Source organism: Zasmidium cellare (assembly GCF_010093935.1).
Source record: "Zasmidium cellare ATCC 36951 unplaced genomic scaffold M409scaffold_2, whole genome shotgun sequence".
Classification (NCBI taxonomy): Eukaryota; Fungi; Ascomycota; class Dothideomycetes; order Mycosphaerellales; family Mycosphaerellaceae; genus Zasmidium; species Zasmidium cellare.
The window spans coordinates 1,082,388-1,098,901 of NW_022986946.1; the positions used below are offsets into that span (position 1 = coordinate 1,082,388).

General features: G+C 54.6%; 6 protein-coding genes across 6 annotated transcripts; 2 read left to right on the forward strand and 4 right to left on the reverse strand.

The window, feature by feature from the left end:
* Positions 1–1,826: 1,826 nt before the first annotated feature.
* M409DRAFT_62664 (uncharacterized protein) lies at positions 1,827–3,077 on the reverse strand (the record flags this gene model as incomplete). The annotated part of the gene is made up of 4 exons (XM_033815269.1): positions 1,827–1,845; positions 2,415–2,560; positions 2,677–2,803; positions 2,959–3,077. 4 exons carry the CDS (start codon positions 3,075–3,077, stop codon positions 1,827–1,829), a joined length of 411 nt encoding a protein of 136 aa, XP_033673922.1.
* A 1,252-nt stretch (positions 3,078–4,329) lies between these two features.
* Positions 4,330–6,448, reverse strand: M409DRAFT_62665 (uncharacterized protein; the record flags this gene model as incomplete). Its single annotated transcript, XM_033815270.1, has 3 exons — positions 4,330–4,431; positions 4,485–6,161; positions 6,260–6,448. 3 exons carry the CDS (start codon positions 6,446–6,448, stop codon positions 4,330–4,332), a joined length of 1,968 nt encoding a protein of 655 aa, XP_033673923.1.
* Positions 6,449–7,559: 1,111 nt separating this feature from the next.
* Positions 7,560–8,141, forward strand: M409DRAFT_49534 (uncharacterized protein; the record flags this gene model as incomplete). The annotated part of the gene is made up of 2 exons (XM_033811266.1): positions 7,560–7,598; positions 7,644–8,141. The coding sequence occupies 2 exons, from the start codon at positions 7,560–7,562 to the stop codon at positions 8,139–8,141; spliced, it is 537 nt and encodes a 178-aa protein (XP_033673924.1).
* A 1,151-nt stretch (positions 8,142–9,292) lies between these two features.
* On the reverse strand, positions 9,293–11,467 carry M409DRAFT_16986 (uncharacterized protein; the record flags this gene model as incomplete). Its single annotated transcript, XM_033803852.1, has 3 exons — positions 9,293–10,323; positions 10,378–11,361; positions 11,431–11,467. 3 exons carry the CDS (start codon positions 11,465–11,467, stop codon positions 9,293–9,295), a joined length of 2,052 nt encoding a protein of 683 aa, XP_033673925.1.
* Positions 11,468–12,068: 601 nt separating this feature from the next.
* M409DRAFT_16987 (uncharacterized protein) lies at positions 12,069–14,810 on the reverse strand (the record flags this gene model as incomplete). Its single annotated transcript, XM_033803853.1, has 1 exon — positions 12,069–14,810. The coding sequence occupies one exon, from the start codon at positions 14,808–14,810 to the stop codon at positions 12,069–12,071; it is 2,742 nt and encodes a 913-aa protein (XP_033673926.1).
* Positions 14,811–15,255: 445 nt separating this feature from the next.
* Positions 15,256–16,464, forward strand: M409DRAFT_16988 (uncharacterized protein; the record flags this gene model as incomplete). The annotated part of the gene is made up of 1 exon (XM_033803854.1): positions 15,256–16,464. One exon carries the CDS (start codon positions 15,256–15,258, stop codon positions 16,462–16,464), a length of 1,209 nt encoding a protein of 402 aa, XP_033673927.1.
* Positions 16,465–16,514: the final 50 nt, after the last annotated feature.

Sequence of the window (16,514 nt, forward strand, 5' to 3'; positions counted from 1 at the left end):
AGTGGACAGCCCCTTGCAGGTCGCTCCCCGCGGTCGCCGCTTGTTGGAACATTCCTTGGCGGGCTACCAACGTGCAACCTTTGATCCGACGCTTGGTTTATGAAACTCGAGCGGTGCAGTGTGCCAGAAGACGATCATCCTGAACTGCCCCATCGCCCTGGCCTTGGTATGTTAATGCCTAGCCTAGGATATGCGTGCCAACTGCGGCTGAGGATCTTGCCTTCGTGGAACAAGATATATCTCACTTCACTTCGTTCCCAGACCGAAGCCTGGTTTTGATCTTTGTACTACCTATTGTATGACTGTATATTTCGTCGACCAAGATGACACAACTCGGAACGAAGAAGTCGCGAAAAGGATGCACTAACTGCAAGAAGAGGAGAGTAAAGGTATGAATGCGAGTTCTTCACACGACTACAAGATCACTCCTCTGACTTCTTCAACAGTGCAACGAGCAAGCACCTTGTGCCAACTGTTCAAGGCGAGGAGAGCAATGCAGTTTACTTGGAGCACCTGCTGCTGGTGTAAGTCATTCACCTACCAATACCTACACAACAACTCTCTCCTCCCCCAGCAAGGCCATCCCGATTTTCTGCCTCTGGGCACAAGAGCATCATGGCAAAGCCGCTGCTACCCATGCCCAGCATTGCATCACGACCAATCTTCACGACCTCGACACACTGTAACCCTCTTGCATATCGAAGTTCGAAGGAATGCATCAACGCTAGTACTAACACAGCCTCACCTGCAAGACCGAGTTAGGGCCCGAATCGAGCGGCCTGTCCCCAGAAGAATGGATACAGGACCTCGAGCTCATGCACCATTACGACCGCGACACACTGCTCCAACCGCTCGGCATCCGCGAAGACTGCCAACACCTATGGCGCGAAAACATCCCCCGCGAAGCCATCAAGCACTCCTTTCTCATGCACGGCATCCTTGCGTTATCCGCCCTCCACATAGCCCACACACGACCTGAGGAAGCCGACAAGTACCTTCGGTTATGCGACAAACACCAAACCAAAGCCCTGGAGATGTTCCGGACCGTGCTCTGTACAGACATCACCCCTGAAATCAGCACAGCCCTCTTCGCCCTCTCAAGCACCATCTCCATCCTCTCCATGGGCCGCTCCTGCGCAGACGCAATGTCCATGCCGGAACCGCGATACGTCAGCATGGAGCAAGTCGCGGAGCTCTTCCTCCTCACACGTGGCGTGCGCGACCTAATACACACATGCATGGAATGGGTCAGCGCCGGCCCGTTGGGTCCAATGCTCGACGGGCACTACATCCCCGACCAGCACGAAATCCAACTCCCCGTCGCCGTGCAGAAGCAATTCCTCAACCTCCAGTACATGCTCGACGAGTGCTGCGCGATCGAATACCGCCCGGAATGCGAGCGCGCACTGCGGCGGCTCGAGGACGTCTACCGCAGCGTGCTGAGCGCCTCGGCGACAGGGGAAGTCGAAACGGGACAGATCTGGAGGTGGATGTTGCTCGTGCCGTGCGAGTTCGTCACGATGATTCGGGCGTGCTTCCCTCCCGCCCTGATCCTTCTCGCACATTTCGCCGCCGTGTCGCTGACGGTGCGGAAGGCGTGGTATACGAAGGACTGGGGCCATTATGTCTTGACGGGGATTTCGATGGTGTTATATGGGAGTGATATGTATTCCCATTTGGACTGGCCGATGGAGCAGGCGAGGAGTAGTATGGTGGGTTGTCACACATGTAAGAGCTCTTTATCAGGAATCTTTGCTGATGGATGTGGATTTAGATGATCTTGACACAACCCGAGGAGATCGACAGCGTGATGAACGGCAGCCCGCCTACGGTGTCACGATTTCCCTTTGACCAAACGCTGAGTCTGGAGCAGGAGTTCAACGAAGCAGAGCTGGGGTTTGTTGCTTTCTAGATGGATAATGGATGATTCGAGCTGGTCATCTGACAGTGCCCTGTGTTTGAGAGTGGAATGCCTAAGAGAATAATGTAAGCTGACTTGCACTGTCCGGCCACTCGGCTGAGCATGAAGCCGCTGGGAGAGTATGCACAAGATGGGCTATACGATATACGAAACGAGTGCTTGCTGGAAGGCACACGGGCAACACTCCAACAAGGACGAAGATTATAATGCCGATGAATGAAAGTATCTACTTCAAGCCATGCATGGCATACTCGAAGCGAATACCCACCCACCCATATCCCAGCATTGACAAATGTCCATATCACAATGATGTGAGAAAGAAGTATATGTATTTGACGAAACCCGCTTCTCTCTCTCTCTCTATACGTGCTCGCTGCATACATCGACCGCTCTCTCGCCCCAGGATATGTCTCCATCCCAATGTCTCCTCTGTGTCTCTTATTATCCTCTCCAACCACTTCTTCAAATCTCCTACGACTTGTTCTGCTGCTGCTGGAGGTACTGGTATGCGAAGAACGCCGCCGCGGCACCGACGATGATCACCGCGTAGACACCCACGCCCAAGCCGCCGCTGGACTGGGACGACTTCCTGGTGTCGGCGACTTGCTGTGCGGCGGATTTGGGTTGGGGGTCACCCTCCTACCAAAAAAAGCCACATTAGTTACTGAATGTAATCTCGCCGAGCGAGTCGCCAATTGGTGTGGGGGTTTGTTTTTTATTGGCGGTGTTATTGTAGGATGTGTGTTTCTTCTTACCTGTCTCTTGAGGTTCCCAATCAACAAGCCATTGAGGATCTCGCGCGCCTCATCGCTATGGCCGACGTCCTCGAAAGCCTCGGTAGCGTCCTGACCGCCGACGTCGAGGAGCACTTCTTCACCTCCACTAGTCGTAGGCAACAGCAATTAGCAATTGGTCCCATTCAATCACAATCACATGCACAGAAGGAAGTCATCCCTGCCTCGGCTCACCAAGACTACGAATTGTAGTCTTATCGGTGAACGAGATTCGCGAGGGAGGAGCAAGGGAAGAAGACGTACGGATGCTCATCCACGAAGCTGGAGGAGTTGTAGACCTTGTCGTGGATGACGAGGTAGAGGTCCTTCTTGGTGGTGTGTTCGGAGACGTCTGAGTAGGTGAATTCCTTGGTGTCAGACATGTTGGGCGGGTTTGGTCGGTCGGTGGTGGTAATCGTATGACAGTCGTTCGAAGGGGACGGATTCGGGGATGGGTTGTTCGCTTGAGGTGTGAGCACGGATATACTCCTATGCCGGCGTGTGTGTGGTGAGGCAGAGAGAAGAGTAGTGGTATGTGTAGAAGAGCGACGTGGTACACTCCCCAATAGCAACAAGTAACTAGTAGTAAGCGAATTGGCCCAGCGTCAGACTGGATCCAGCGTCCAATTCCCTTCCCCACCACAAGCCAGCATCGGCTGAGCAGCTCGGGCGGGAGATTTCTGGCTCTGCACGCTCCCTCACTTTCACAAGCAGAAAGGAAGTGCGGAACGATGGCCGAGAACGAGCAACACTTCCCGGCCCCGGCGTGTCTCGTTCTCGTGTGCACTGCACTTTTACTTTCCTTACTGCCCGAACCGACTCTATGCTCTCGTTGGAATAATTCCGTTGTTTTTAGTCGTTCTTGCTGCCTGCTGCGAGATCCGGAGGCCAAAGCCAAAGGACAAGCACATGATCGGGGCAGATATACACAACTCGGGTCCCGACCATCGCGGCCGAACAGTCTATACAACAGTCGCGGAATTGCAGCACTCGGCCAAAGCTACCATTGACGGCTTTCTCGAGTTCATATACATTGTACTGCTTCAGAATTTTTCCCCTCAAAGGAAAAAAAGGTGTCACATAGCAACCCGTGTTATCTGTGCTTTTTGAAAGGAACCCCCACAAAAGCCTCACGCATCCTCTCTCGAAGCGGGCTGGGTAGTAGCAGCAATGGGGCGAATCGCATTCTCCACCTGGCAACAACACACAAGAAGCAGATAAGCAAGGACAGAAAAACGGACAAAAACAACATCCTTTTGGAAAAAAGGCCAGTGTCCTCCCTTTAACGCTCCTCGTTTCCGTCATGACTCCGTCCTGTCTATCTGCGCGACGCCCATTTCCCAATCGCTTGATTCATCTGGCGCCGAGCCCCGTTGAACTCCCTTTGAATTGTTTGCTTTGCTTTGTTTCGTTCTTGGTCTGAAATTCGCTGCAGACCATGTCGTGAGAAGATAGATCTCACGTCCGTTGGCGACGTCCTTGCGCCCGATTCGAAATGTTGTCGTTGTACATGCCGAACGCTCAGTCAAGTGATGCCGATGATGCTGTGAAAACAAAAAAGAAAGAAGTCTGGTCCCGAGCGTGTCCTTTATCAATCCGTAAAGTCGTTTCATCAGTCTGCGCCTGCGAAAACATCTAGTTGCCCTTGTTCTTACGCTCCTCGGCACGTGCAAGTCGAGCGGCCTTAACGAGCGGTGCAAGAGTCGCCAAGGGTTCTGCTGTCTGAATGAAGCCATGCTAGAAAGATCGTCAGATTGTGCCAGAAGGGCGTTTCATCTAATTGCACTTACCTTGAGCAGATCGTGTGCCGATGCTCTCTTATCTGGGTCCACCTTCAATGCAAATCCAAGGAAGTCTCTAAACAGAGGCGTCAGGTTGTGCTCCTCTTTGATGGCAGGCGTTCCATTCGTAGCAATCAGGTACAGAGCACGAAGAGGTGACTCTGTGAGATACGGTGGTTCGCCTTCGATCATTTCAATCGCCATGATGCCGAGTGACCAGATGTCGATCTTTCGGCCATACTCCTTCCTCGTCACGACTTCAGGGGCCATCCAGTACGGCGTACCGACCATTGTCGTCCGCTTCATATGCGATTCATTGATTTGTGCGCAGAATCCGAAATCGGTCAGTTTGATGCTGCCTTCCATGGAGAGCAGGATATTGTCTGACTTGATGTCACGGTGGATGACGCCCTTGGAGTGTAGGAATTGCAGGCCGTGAAGCGTCTCCCGGCAAACAGCAGATATCTGACCTTCAGACATCATGTTGAAGGTCACAACGTCTGTCAGACTCCCACCCTCCATGTACTCCATCACCACCCAGAGATCGCCTTTGACCAGGAAACTGTCCATGAAGTTGACAACGTTCTTATGCTTGCTGTCTTTCATGACAAGGATCTCGTTGATGATCAGGTCCTTCTTTGGCTGTTGCTCCAAGTTCATTTGCTTAATGGCCACGCATTTGTTTGTGCCAACCTCGAACGCCGTGTACACGCCACCAGAAGCTCCTTGTCCAATCTTGATGAGGTTTCGATATTTCTTGGTTGGGTCGGAGCTGTTGCAGATGTGCTGCAGTCGGGTCAAGACTTCCGCATTGGTGATTGATTGTCGCGGACGCTGTCTGGGTCGTGGTGCTGGTCCAACCCTTGGGTCTGCCGCAGCAGCGGGGTGAGCGAGTTGTCTTGAATCGATCGGCGAGGGTAATGTTTGCTGTGGCTGCGCCTGTTGTTGATGGTACACGTTGTTGGGATTTCTCTGAGATTGTGACCTTTCGAGTGAAGTCTGCTTCAGTGCTTGCTGCGCATTCTTCATGGCCTGTTCCTGCTGCTGCTGGTACTCCTGAGGTGACGATACGGGTGAGTAGGTTTGATTCGCCGGGCCAGTGTTGGATCGACTTCGATTTTGAGCTGGCTGTGTATTGGACGATATGTCTGTCACCGTGGGAGGCGCGTATCTCACAGCTGGCAGTCCGCTATCGTTTCGAGGCGCCTCGCGTTGAGGACTTGGGATTGGAGGTGCCGGTCGTTGCGGTACCATGTTCTGTGAATGAGACCCTGGAGCTTTCGGTGCTGGTCGCAATGGGAGCATGTTGCCATTCATTGCTGGGCTGACAGGTGTGCTGAGCCCAAGCCCTGGAGCTGAGCCTTTGGGTACGGGAGGCGGCGCTCGTGGGTTTTCAAAGCTTTCGCCTTCATTCTTGGGAAATCGAGGACTTGCTGGAGGGCTCATCATCTGGCCATACCCTCCCGAGCTGAGTGCGCTTTGCTGGTAGCCATGTGGTGTCAACTGTGACGGGCTTTCGTGCGGTTTCGCGTTATCGAACTTGTGGTATGTCCAATCATCGCTTCCATTGTCGTTGTTCTCGTTGAAGAATGTGACCACATCGATGATGGCCTGTGGGTTCTTCTTCTGCTCCTGTTCGGTGATGCCATTCGCTTGAAGCGTGCGCTGCCATTCCCTGGGTAAACCCTGTTATCTGCCGTCAGCAAACACTCCAACACGAGCCACATCTTGGCAGTCACAAGCACGACCGCTCTCTCAATGTATACTATATAGAATGCACCTACCGTGAATTCCCCAGTCTCTTGATCGTATCCAACGTGCGTCACATGCACTGGGTTCTCCGGCGCAGATATCGTAGGCTTTCGCGGCGTGCCCACGAGGTTGGAGAAGATGCTCGAGAACCCGCTCTTCTTCTTAAGAAACTTGCCCTCCTTGCCCGACTCATCGCTGTATCTCTGCCGTGGGCTGCGCATGCCGCTGGGCTCGCCCCGCGACGCCGTCAGATCGTCCATCCGTCGTCCTGTCGCCGCCAACGACTGCGAGAGTCGTACGGCGGGATTGGCGATTGCGGGGCTGTGCGTGTGCGACGGTGGTCGCGAAAGGACAGGCTGTGGTGGTTCAGATGGCTGCTGCGGGATGTGCGGCGACGGCTGCTGGCTGTACGGTTGCTGATCGGTGGTGTAGTCAGCTTCGTAGGCGACGGCGTTCAAGTGATTGTTCAGGACGTCGGCGTCAAAGCGCTGGCCGAGCAGGTCGGAAGAGGTCTTCTGCGTGACGGACAGGCGCGGAAAGTGCTCGTGAAGGACGGCGGGCGCGTGATAGAGGGTTTGGTGGTGGTTGTGAAGGACTGCGGCGGCGGAGGCAGGGTCTGGCCCAGAGGAGCCGATGGAGTTGGGATTGGAGCTTGGACTGGGCTGCGCGTGGGAATGGTGGGCGGGCTGCGGAGAGCGCGACGACGACGAATGGCGGCCGGGCGCGGAGGGAGCGCGCTGCAGCGTGCGCGGTTTGGCGGCGGCGTCGTCGCTGGCGGAGGACGGGGTGGTGGTGGCCGCGAGTGCAGCGGTCGTGTGGGTGGTGGCAGAGGGGTCGTGGACAGGCGGCGCGACGGCAGTTGGCGAGGGTTTCTGGTGGTGTTTCTTCCGAAGCTTCCTCTGGCCTTCGCCATGCATGTTTTCAGACCAACGTCACGGCTGTTCGGCCGACGCAGGCTTCGCTAACCATGGATCGATTCGCAGCGCTTTCTTCTCGAATAAAGTGCCCGGGGCGTCACGAGCTGAAGAGGCGGACGAGGCCAGGGGAGCAGGTCGCAGCAGCAGGGCACAACAAGGAACTGGCGAGCAAACGCTGATGACACGGGCGGGTAGCTGTGCGAGGAGCTGCTGAGAGCTGCGAGCAGACAGACGCGCCCGCTCAGGTCTGGGCGATAGCAACAATAATACGATATCTAGCAGCAATACGTGATGATGGCGCAGAGACCTCGTCGTCAGTGCTGGCTCGCACAGATACCGTGTACAAAACTTGGAACACACCAGCTAACCACAGATCCAGCCGCTCCACCTCACATACTGGGAGCTCGCGCCAGCAATGTCATTCGTCACTTGCCAACCGACCACGCACGGCATGGTATAGTGTATATTGCATTATAACCTGCTGCTGCTGCTAAACCAGAACCTGCGTGCTGCACATCGACGCCCAACGCTTTGCGCAGCGCCGACAACCACTGCTGCGGTGCCCAGCGTCGACCTTTGCGGCATTTCATCTGTCAGAAGAAGCCACTTCGTCCTCCACGCAGCCGAGCGTCACCAGCCCGAGCCTCTGTTGCACCAGAGCAATTTGGCAGTCGTGCACAAAGGCACTGGCAATCGAGCAGGGGACCCCCCTTGTTCGGTGCCAGCGCTTTTCCGTCTGCGTCCGCCGCCAGCGTGGACAAACGCTGCAGCACTGCGATCGCAACGTGTGGGCGATATGCGTCCTCCAATCCACCGCAGACGAACACCTCAGGACGTTCCTGATAACTCTCCCATTCGAGCCCAATGTGTTGTGCGAGACCAAGCAAAAGCGCCCGCCTCGCGGCTTCGGACTGCCGTCCCACGGAACTGTCTCCAACCACACCTTGCCTACCTGTCGCAACGGCGTTGTTCCTTGCAATCACTGTCTTCCCGGTGAGACTCCACCTTTCTGCTCTCGACTCATGCTGGTGGTAGCAGTCGCCATCCGCTTTGGTGACACGCCGCCCACGTCGTCCAGCTGACGAGCCGAAGGGGGATGGGAGATTCCCCAGCGCTGGGAGCCGCCCGTGTTTCAATTGTTCCTTCCTGGCATTGCGCGCAGTCGTTATCGATCGAAAAGCCCACCCCACGTTGTTTCTTTTGTTGCCCTGTGTGACCTTACGAGAGAGCCTCCTCACTTCGCCACGCTGCAGACCAGCCTTGCCTATCGAGAACGACAACCTTGAACAAGTAAGGTTATTCGGACCGCCTGGGCTTTTTGACTTGCCGTGGAATATTCTCCTGCGGCTCACGGTCCGAAGAGAGGAAGGAGGTTTGAAGAGGCAGCCCGATCTTGGGCGTCAACAAGGTCGGTCAGATCCGATGTGGTCCTTGTCTAACATCCAGTATCTTTTGTGGCTGTTCTTCGAGAATGTCACAAAGATGCAACCTGCTGAAAGGGTCGATTCTTCCACGGCATCGAAATGAAGCGGTTGATTAACATCTGCCACCTTCCGTTATACGATTCACAAACGAAGACATGACACGTTGTAGAGCAAATATGACCTGTCAAAGCCGAAGTGAAGTCGAATCAAAGTTTTGATCAGAGAACGTACCTACCTGACAAGAACGATCGCACTTTCCATTTCGCGATTAAACCGCGCTTCCAGAACAAAACCAAACACCGTAGATCCCGTCCCATCGTGACGATCACTCCATAAATCATCTGATCGTCGCCGAACCTGCATATCCCAAAGAGCCATAGCACTCTTCACAAAAAGCCCATTCTTCATCAACTCCAGACACACTACTTACCGGGTACAACAGACAAGCCACCTCCACGAGCGCCAACAGCGCCGATCACCACATGCCAACCGTACGCAGACATCGAGGCCAATCGCCTACCTGAGCCCTTTCTTCTCGAGAGACGGGACACAAAAGGCACCCCATCTACCACATGTACGCGGCCAGTGACAGAAAGAAGAACAGTGTGACAGTACGACGGTGTTTACCACTCTCTTGGTAATTCGACGAGGTTGCTTTCTCTCTTTCGTAGGCTTTCGATTCTTCATACATACATACAATTTGCTGCTTGGCTCGCTATCCTCATCATCTGTAAAAATCCCCCGGATCAGCTTCATTTCCTCCCGAAGGCACTCTTGGCGGCTGATATTGCTGTTGTTGCGGTTGGTAAGGTTGATATGCCTGGTACGGCGCCGGCTGGCCACCTTGTTGGATGCCGGGACTCGTAGGCACGCCGGGCGGCGCGGCGGTAGGTTGTGGAGGCGGTGGCGCCTGTTGTGATGGGATTCGTTGGCCGTCGGGCTGCGTGGAGTACATGCTTGAGGGAGACTCGAAGCTCTGTGTCCGCTGTCTGCTCGGGAGCCCATCTCGATCGGATCTGGGCTGAGGTGGAGGAGCATGCTGTGGCTGTTGTGGCGCCTGTTGTGGTTGCTGCGCGTAAGCATCGTAGCCTGGGTTTTGTATGGCTGGCGGTTGTTGTTGGAATTGCGCAGATGGGTAGGAGTGCCTGTTGTCGACGGGAGATTCATAGCCTCCAGTCGCGAGCTCTTGAGGGTTGCCACTGTTCAGAGTGTGAATGCTATTCGGTCTGATCTGGCCTTGGAAGGCTTGTCCTGCGACGTAGGGGTCATTGGGTGGATGCGCTGCTCCTGCGTTTGGACTGGGCTTGCGCCGGATGTCACTCTGTGGCGGTGGTCCCGCTTGAATCCCACCAGGGATGAAGTGAAATGGCGCAGGACCGTTAGGAGCAGTGCTGGGAGGCCCGTTCTGCTGAGGGTATGGACTAATAAAGCCAGGTTGCTGAGGTGGTTGCTCTGCTGGAGCCGGCGAGTAGTAACGTTGTGGGTCTTGTTGAGGGGGAAGATGTTGTTGGCTTTGCTGTGCGAAAGGCTGCTGAGGTGGATAGCCTGATGCTGAGGGAGGCCCCTGAGGAGGATATCCTTGCGATGGTTGCGGCCCACCGTATGGAGGCTGCTGATGTTGAGGAGGGTAGCCTTGCTGTCGCTGCCGGATCGGGTATTGCTGCTGATATTGAGGTTGTGACATGGACGATTCGAGCAATGCTTCATAATCTCGCCTGGCCTTGATGAACTTCTCGTTCAGCTGCGTGAAGTCGTCTGTGAATCTTGTCAGTCACGCTGAGCATATAGTCACCCTAAAGTCAAGCTCACCTTTCTTCTGAGAGTACCTTGCAATCAACTCAATCAGCTTCGGCCGTATGCTCAACGTCCGTTGGTAGAGCTCGCTGATCTCCTCTTCTTCACGCGCTCCTCTCCTACCACCTCCCTCTCCACCTGTGCTCAGCAACGCCAATAGCTTCTCCACATTCTTGATCTCCCCAAACACCTCCGCCTCCATCTGCGCATCTCGCTCCAGCTCCTCCTTGGTTGGGTCCTGCAGCTTCTCGACGTAGTTCAGAGGGAAGATTCCAGTCTGTCCCCTCAAGCTTCCCTTCCACCAATCCTTATAGACAGACTCCAACACTGCAATGATATCGTTCTTCCTGAAGGCGAGTTCGCCGGGCTCTGAAGGCGTGAAATCGTACAGCGCTCGGACTCTGCTCACTGTGGCTGCGGTTGTTCCCTGCGGAGCGACTGGCTGCGATTGCTGTACCTGTTGCGCCGCTCCATTATTCTGCTGCTCGGTCGCTGCAGGGCCCTTGTCCTTCACGCTCAATGCCAGAGCCATCTGCAACTCTTCCTCCTCCTTCCTCTTGTCATCGCTGCTAATCTCCTTCTTCACAGGCTTGCTTGGAGGCATAAGCCCCGGCTGCTGCTGTCTCAACTTGAGGTATGCCTGTTCCATGATCCCTAACTCTGGCGATGACCTGAACTCCTCCGTCCATGTGCCCATCCGCTCCAAGATCTTCTGCTTAACCTGTCCATGGGTATTGCGATCGGCCGCCAGCCGCAGCAGCGCATCCGTGAAGGCTTTGGAGGCGAGTTCGCGATGTAGCGGAGGCCCACAGTTCTGCGACAGAGCATTGGCGAGTTCGAGGGTATACAGCTGGACGTTCGCGTTGCGATGGGCCAGGCGTTTGATCAAGGAGGCTGTCGCTTGCTGCGGCCCTGCCGAGTTGGCAGAGACGCGATCGCAGACATCGAGGATGTACTCCCAGTTCTCGCTAGTCAGGTTCTCGTCGGTCGCCTTGACGACTGCGCGGAGTGGTCAGTAGTCTGCATGCTTGAAACCGTTCCTACTGCGGGAGATGCGGCGGAGCTCACCTGCGTCGTCCATGGGGTTTGCTTGGGCTCGGAACATGATGTGCGGTGCGTTGGCAGGACTGAACGGCAGCGAGAGGATATGGTCAAATGAGAAGAGAGAATAGGTTGCCTGGCGCGCATGTGACACTGCCGCCACCACTGATCGTAAGGCCGCGTGCTACTAATGGTGGAAGGCTGCCACCTTCAACCACTTCGCCTCCTCCAAGCTTCCTACGTCAGAGATGTCCCGAAGTTGAACCTTGAATTTGGTAGGCTACCCACCTCACTTCATATGCGCTCCAGCCTTTTGTTCCAGCAGCACCAGCGACTGCATTTACCCTCAACCGTCGACATTGACTTTAGCGGAAGTCTTTTTAGACGTTAGCAGATAACACAAGGTCTCCCAGCATTCCAAGATTCCATGTCCCGCTGAAACGGCCAAACTGCTGCGCCACTCCTCGACGTGTGGCCCTCGCCTGTGGACTACAGGGCATCATGGTATTTGCGAGGCTGAACGTTGAATCATGGCATCTCCTAAGTGGCGTTGCACGCGGTCACAGCCATCGAGCGTTATGGAAGTGCTAAAATCGAACCGTCACAGCCACTTTCGAATGGTCATCAATTCTCATAATCCGTTGTATCATCAGTCAATTGGCACATCAGCCCAAAGTTCGCCAGTCCTCCAGGAACTTCATCCGTACGGCCATCTCCTCCCAGCCGTGCTTCTTCTCCAGCTCCTCTATACCTTGAGCGTTTCCACTCTCCAGCACCGTGTCCTCGTCTTTGGTCCAGACACCAGAAACATCCGCGGGGAAGCCTTTGCCAGCCTTCTGCTCGATCAACACGAGCAGTGCCAGATCCGGTCTCATGGATGTAGATTTGAGTGCCTTGACAACCGCACCTTTTTTGTAACCCCGTAATGCCATTGTTGAGACCCAATCCTTTACTTGTTCGGGCGTGTCAAGAACTTCAGGCGCGGTTGGTTTGCTCTTGCCTTCGTCTCTAGCTGTGGTGTTCCGCGGTTGGACCGTAACATGTTCACCGAGCTCGTCATCTGATGACATTGGCAGAGGAAGTTCCAAGTCAAGCTTCTGTGTCTCGGCGTTGATTATGTCCTGGGTGTCTACAGCGTGACTCCTCCCGCCGTTGGCCATCGGACGAGACCAAGGCTGTTGTGATCCGCGAGAGCTCTCGGTGTACGGACTCGACGACTCGTGCGACGATATCTCTATGACACTGTGAGATTTCCGAATGGCGTCTTGGTCGTCAAGATCGTTGCCGGGTTGGAGGTCTTCGCGGTCTGGTGAATCGAAGCCACCTTCCGGCTCTGGCATGCTCAGATCCAAGTCGTCATAATCGTCGTACTCGCCGTCTTCGATATGTCCGTCTCCTTGTGACCGATCTTGGTCTTCATCGACCTCAACAACATCGTCGTTACGGAAAATCTCCTCAAAGTCTGGCTGACTTCCAGAGCCTCGGCGATCTGATGATGTCGGTCTGTTAATCTGTGACATCAATGCTTCAGCAGGGTCCTCCATGGCGGCGTCATCAACCTCTGAAGCCTCGCGTCCAGGCTGTGAATGCAACGAAGGATACATGCTACGTGGCTGAAAATTCTGCCCAGGCTCGACATCCGGCCTTCTTCGTTGGGATGGAGATGCTGGCCTGAAGCCATTTTCAAAAGCCTCATCAATCTCTTGCGGTGATGACAGAGGAAGAGGTGCACGCGTTTCAGCGTTTCTTGGTGGGTTATGAGCAGGAGCAGGCTCGTCAAGCATATCGCTATCCCCTCCGGCTTGTCCCTGTCCTTGAGCTGAGAGTGCAGAGCGTGCATTGATTAGCAGATCATGTCCCGCATTCTGACCAACGAATTGAGACAGATACTCAGCATAGTTTGTCTGGTCTGCATCGTCGTCGTCTTTCGGAAGATCAGTGCCGCGAGTCAGCGGTGGTTCGTGCTGCGCTTGCTGACTTGCTAGATTCTCTGCTGTCAATGCAAGCTGTGGCTCGCTCGGTGGCAACTGCGTTTCGTCAGATGGCCTCGCTTCTCGTTCATCCTCGATATCGCCGTCTTCATGACGAGCATTGTCATCACTTGCTCTCCAATCTCCAAACTGTGCCGCCGCCGCTCTGTTGGCCTCTGGGGTAGGCACTGTTGCCTCAGAGCGCAGCGTGTGGGAGTTGTGGAAGTGAACACCTTCCGATTGAGAAGTGGGCAATCGATCGACGCCATTCACATCAGCTTCCTGCTGAAGTTGCATATTCGCGGCTGCGTTTAGATCAGATGTGATAATGGGCTCCTTCATAATGTCCTCCGCATTGTCGAGAACATCAATGGCTTTGCTAGCCATATTCTGTATCAATCTTTCCGGGAGTTCTGTGGTTGGCATGTCGCTCATGTGTTCGTTCCGCGCTGGTTCATGTTCCCGTCTCTCGTTAAGCTCTGGCGTCGCTGTCTTCTGCCTCTTGGCTCGGTCTCGTGAATCGAATTGTTGTTCAATTCTCTGCTTTCGCTTCTTGCTGGCATTGTCTGGCTCTTGGTCGATCTCTGAATCCTTCTGGTTGGTTTCCATTCGCTCCTTGTGGTCTTCTCCCTCACCAGCCACGCTCTTCAAATACACCGGACGCACTTTCGACCAGTAGAAGGATGCCCATTCCTCTCCGGTGTGCGGAGTCTCCTCTTCAGCTTTAGCGAATGCCTCCCATGCCTCTTCCCACTGATCGCCTCCAATAAGCTCGATATCGCTCGCCTGCAACATCAGCTTGTCGAAGTCGACGTCGGTGAATGGCCTAGGTTCTTGAGCAGGAGGTGTCTCATTCTGCTCCGCGGCCACAATGGGAGGAGTCGGAGGCGGATTCGCAGAAACGGTAACACCTGGTGGTGGTCTCACGGACAGGTACTTGACATACCGATCTCTCCAAGATTGGTGTGTATGCCGTGGATTGACTGCCTCCAGTGCTTTGTATATCGCGTTGCCCTTCAACGGATCTCCTGCCGCCCTTGCCTGCTCTACCCAGTTCCACAAGAGCTTGTCGTCATCGGGCGTGAAAGGAGTGCGGGTGGTTCTGCCCATCGCAGTAGATCCGACTTCTCGTACAGCATCTGGCGGCCGTATCGCGTGGTCGGACGAGTCATGTAGCCGGCCATCTCTTAAAGCTGCCTCGATCAATGTGTACGAATAGCTCCCCGCAGGCGCATCCTTTCGCATGTGGTCGGCGATGACATAGTCGGCTTGAGATTCGACCTTGACGACTCGTCCGCCGTTCGCTTCGATGTCTCCCACGAAACGAGATCGACTGGGTATGCGCTGGACTAAGAAGAATTTGATGTCGTCAAAGACCTTGCCAACTTTAGGCGTGTGAGCGGTGGAGCCGGTAACGACGACGTGTGCGTTCGCCATATCGCTGGTGTCGATTCGGCGTCATTGAGCGGGACTGCGGTGTCTGTGTCGGAGGCGTTGAGGTCTTGCGGTCTTAGACAAAATGGACGATGTCGCACAGTAGAGCCGACGTGAAGTCGCGAACCTAAGCGCGTCGAAGTTCGGTCCAAATCGGCGCGTCTGATTGGTTGATGCAGATCGCCAATCAACGTGACGCCGCTTCCTCCAACATTCACTTGCATGTTGCTTTCTACTCCCTACTCCCAACTCACCAGTATCGACAGGGACCGTTTGACTGACTCTTGAAAAGTCATAGGTTAAGATACGAGAGATTTGATCGCAATAGGTCAATGTCGATCGATCACATCGAAATGTCAACAACTTCTGGGCTTTGACAAACAACCACAAGTCGCCTTTTCAGCTGTCTGCCTGGCCAACATAAATCCACGTCAACAATGCGAACAACATGGAGATACTCTACAAGGTCACCAGCGGCATTTTGGTCGTCTCCCTCATAACCTTCGTCGCGCTCTTCGGACAACTGCCAGCACTAAGAAAGACTCCCATCGGCTGGCTAAGACGTATCCTCTGCCTGCATGCGCCTAACGTCCTCAAACGAGTCGACAATCATGTCACCGGTGGCCACGTTACGCGGAGAAGCCAAAGACTCGGCCAGTATCTCTTCTACGAGCAGAATCCTGTTGTTCTCGTCCTGTTCCTCATCGTCTTGACAGGCTCGACAACGCTTTTCCTGAGGAACACAGTCCACCGACTTCCCGCAGGATTACTACTTCCCGTTCCGCCGATTGTAGCCATGCCGTACATCTTCACATACCTCTGCGTCACCTCCAGATCCCACTACATCACGCCCATCAACCACAAAACTCGAATGGCCGAATACCCATACGACCACATCCTCTACCGCCCACGCATAGGCTGCCGAACATGCCGCATCGTCAAGCCAGCTCGATCAAAACACTGCAGCCTGTGTGGCGTATGCATCGCGCAGTGTGATCACCATTGTCCCTGGATCAACAACTGCGTCGGACGAGGAAACTACCGCTACTTTCTCGCGCTGTTGCTCACTCTCGGTATTATCCAGATATACGGCGCGTATCTGAGTTGGTACCTGCTGCGATCGCACTTCAAGGTCGACACTTCGATTCCATTCTTCTCGTTCGATCGCCTAGAAGACTTCAGCAACGCATTGCTCATCACCATTAACAAGGGTGGCATATCCGTCGCTGGTGTCGGCCTCTTAGCAGCTACTACAACAGTCCTTCCCCTTGGACTGCTGGCGTACCACTTCTACCTCATCTGGGCCGGCATGACGACGAACGAATCACAGAAATGGTCAGACTGGCGAGAAGACATATGGGACGGCTACGTCTTCAAAGCACAGCGCTCAGAGCTGAACCGACACCACAGCGGACGAAGATACGACGATCCGCGCGGCGACAACCCTGCGTTGGATGGCTTTGTCGATGACGAGGAGGATCAATTCTATGTCGAGTGGCCGATCAATAGTGACCAAGTCCTTGTTAAGACCAACGACGGGAAACCGCCTGCCGGCCAAGAGAGCTTGTGGACGCGAGTGGACAGTATGACTGAAGTCGACAATATCTACGATCTGGGCGGGTGGGAGAACTTCAAGGAGGTTCTGCGAGGCAGATGATGTATTTCATGTACATATGTATCGCTCACAGATGGTATCTTCATGAAAGG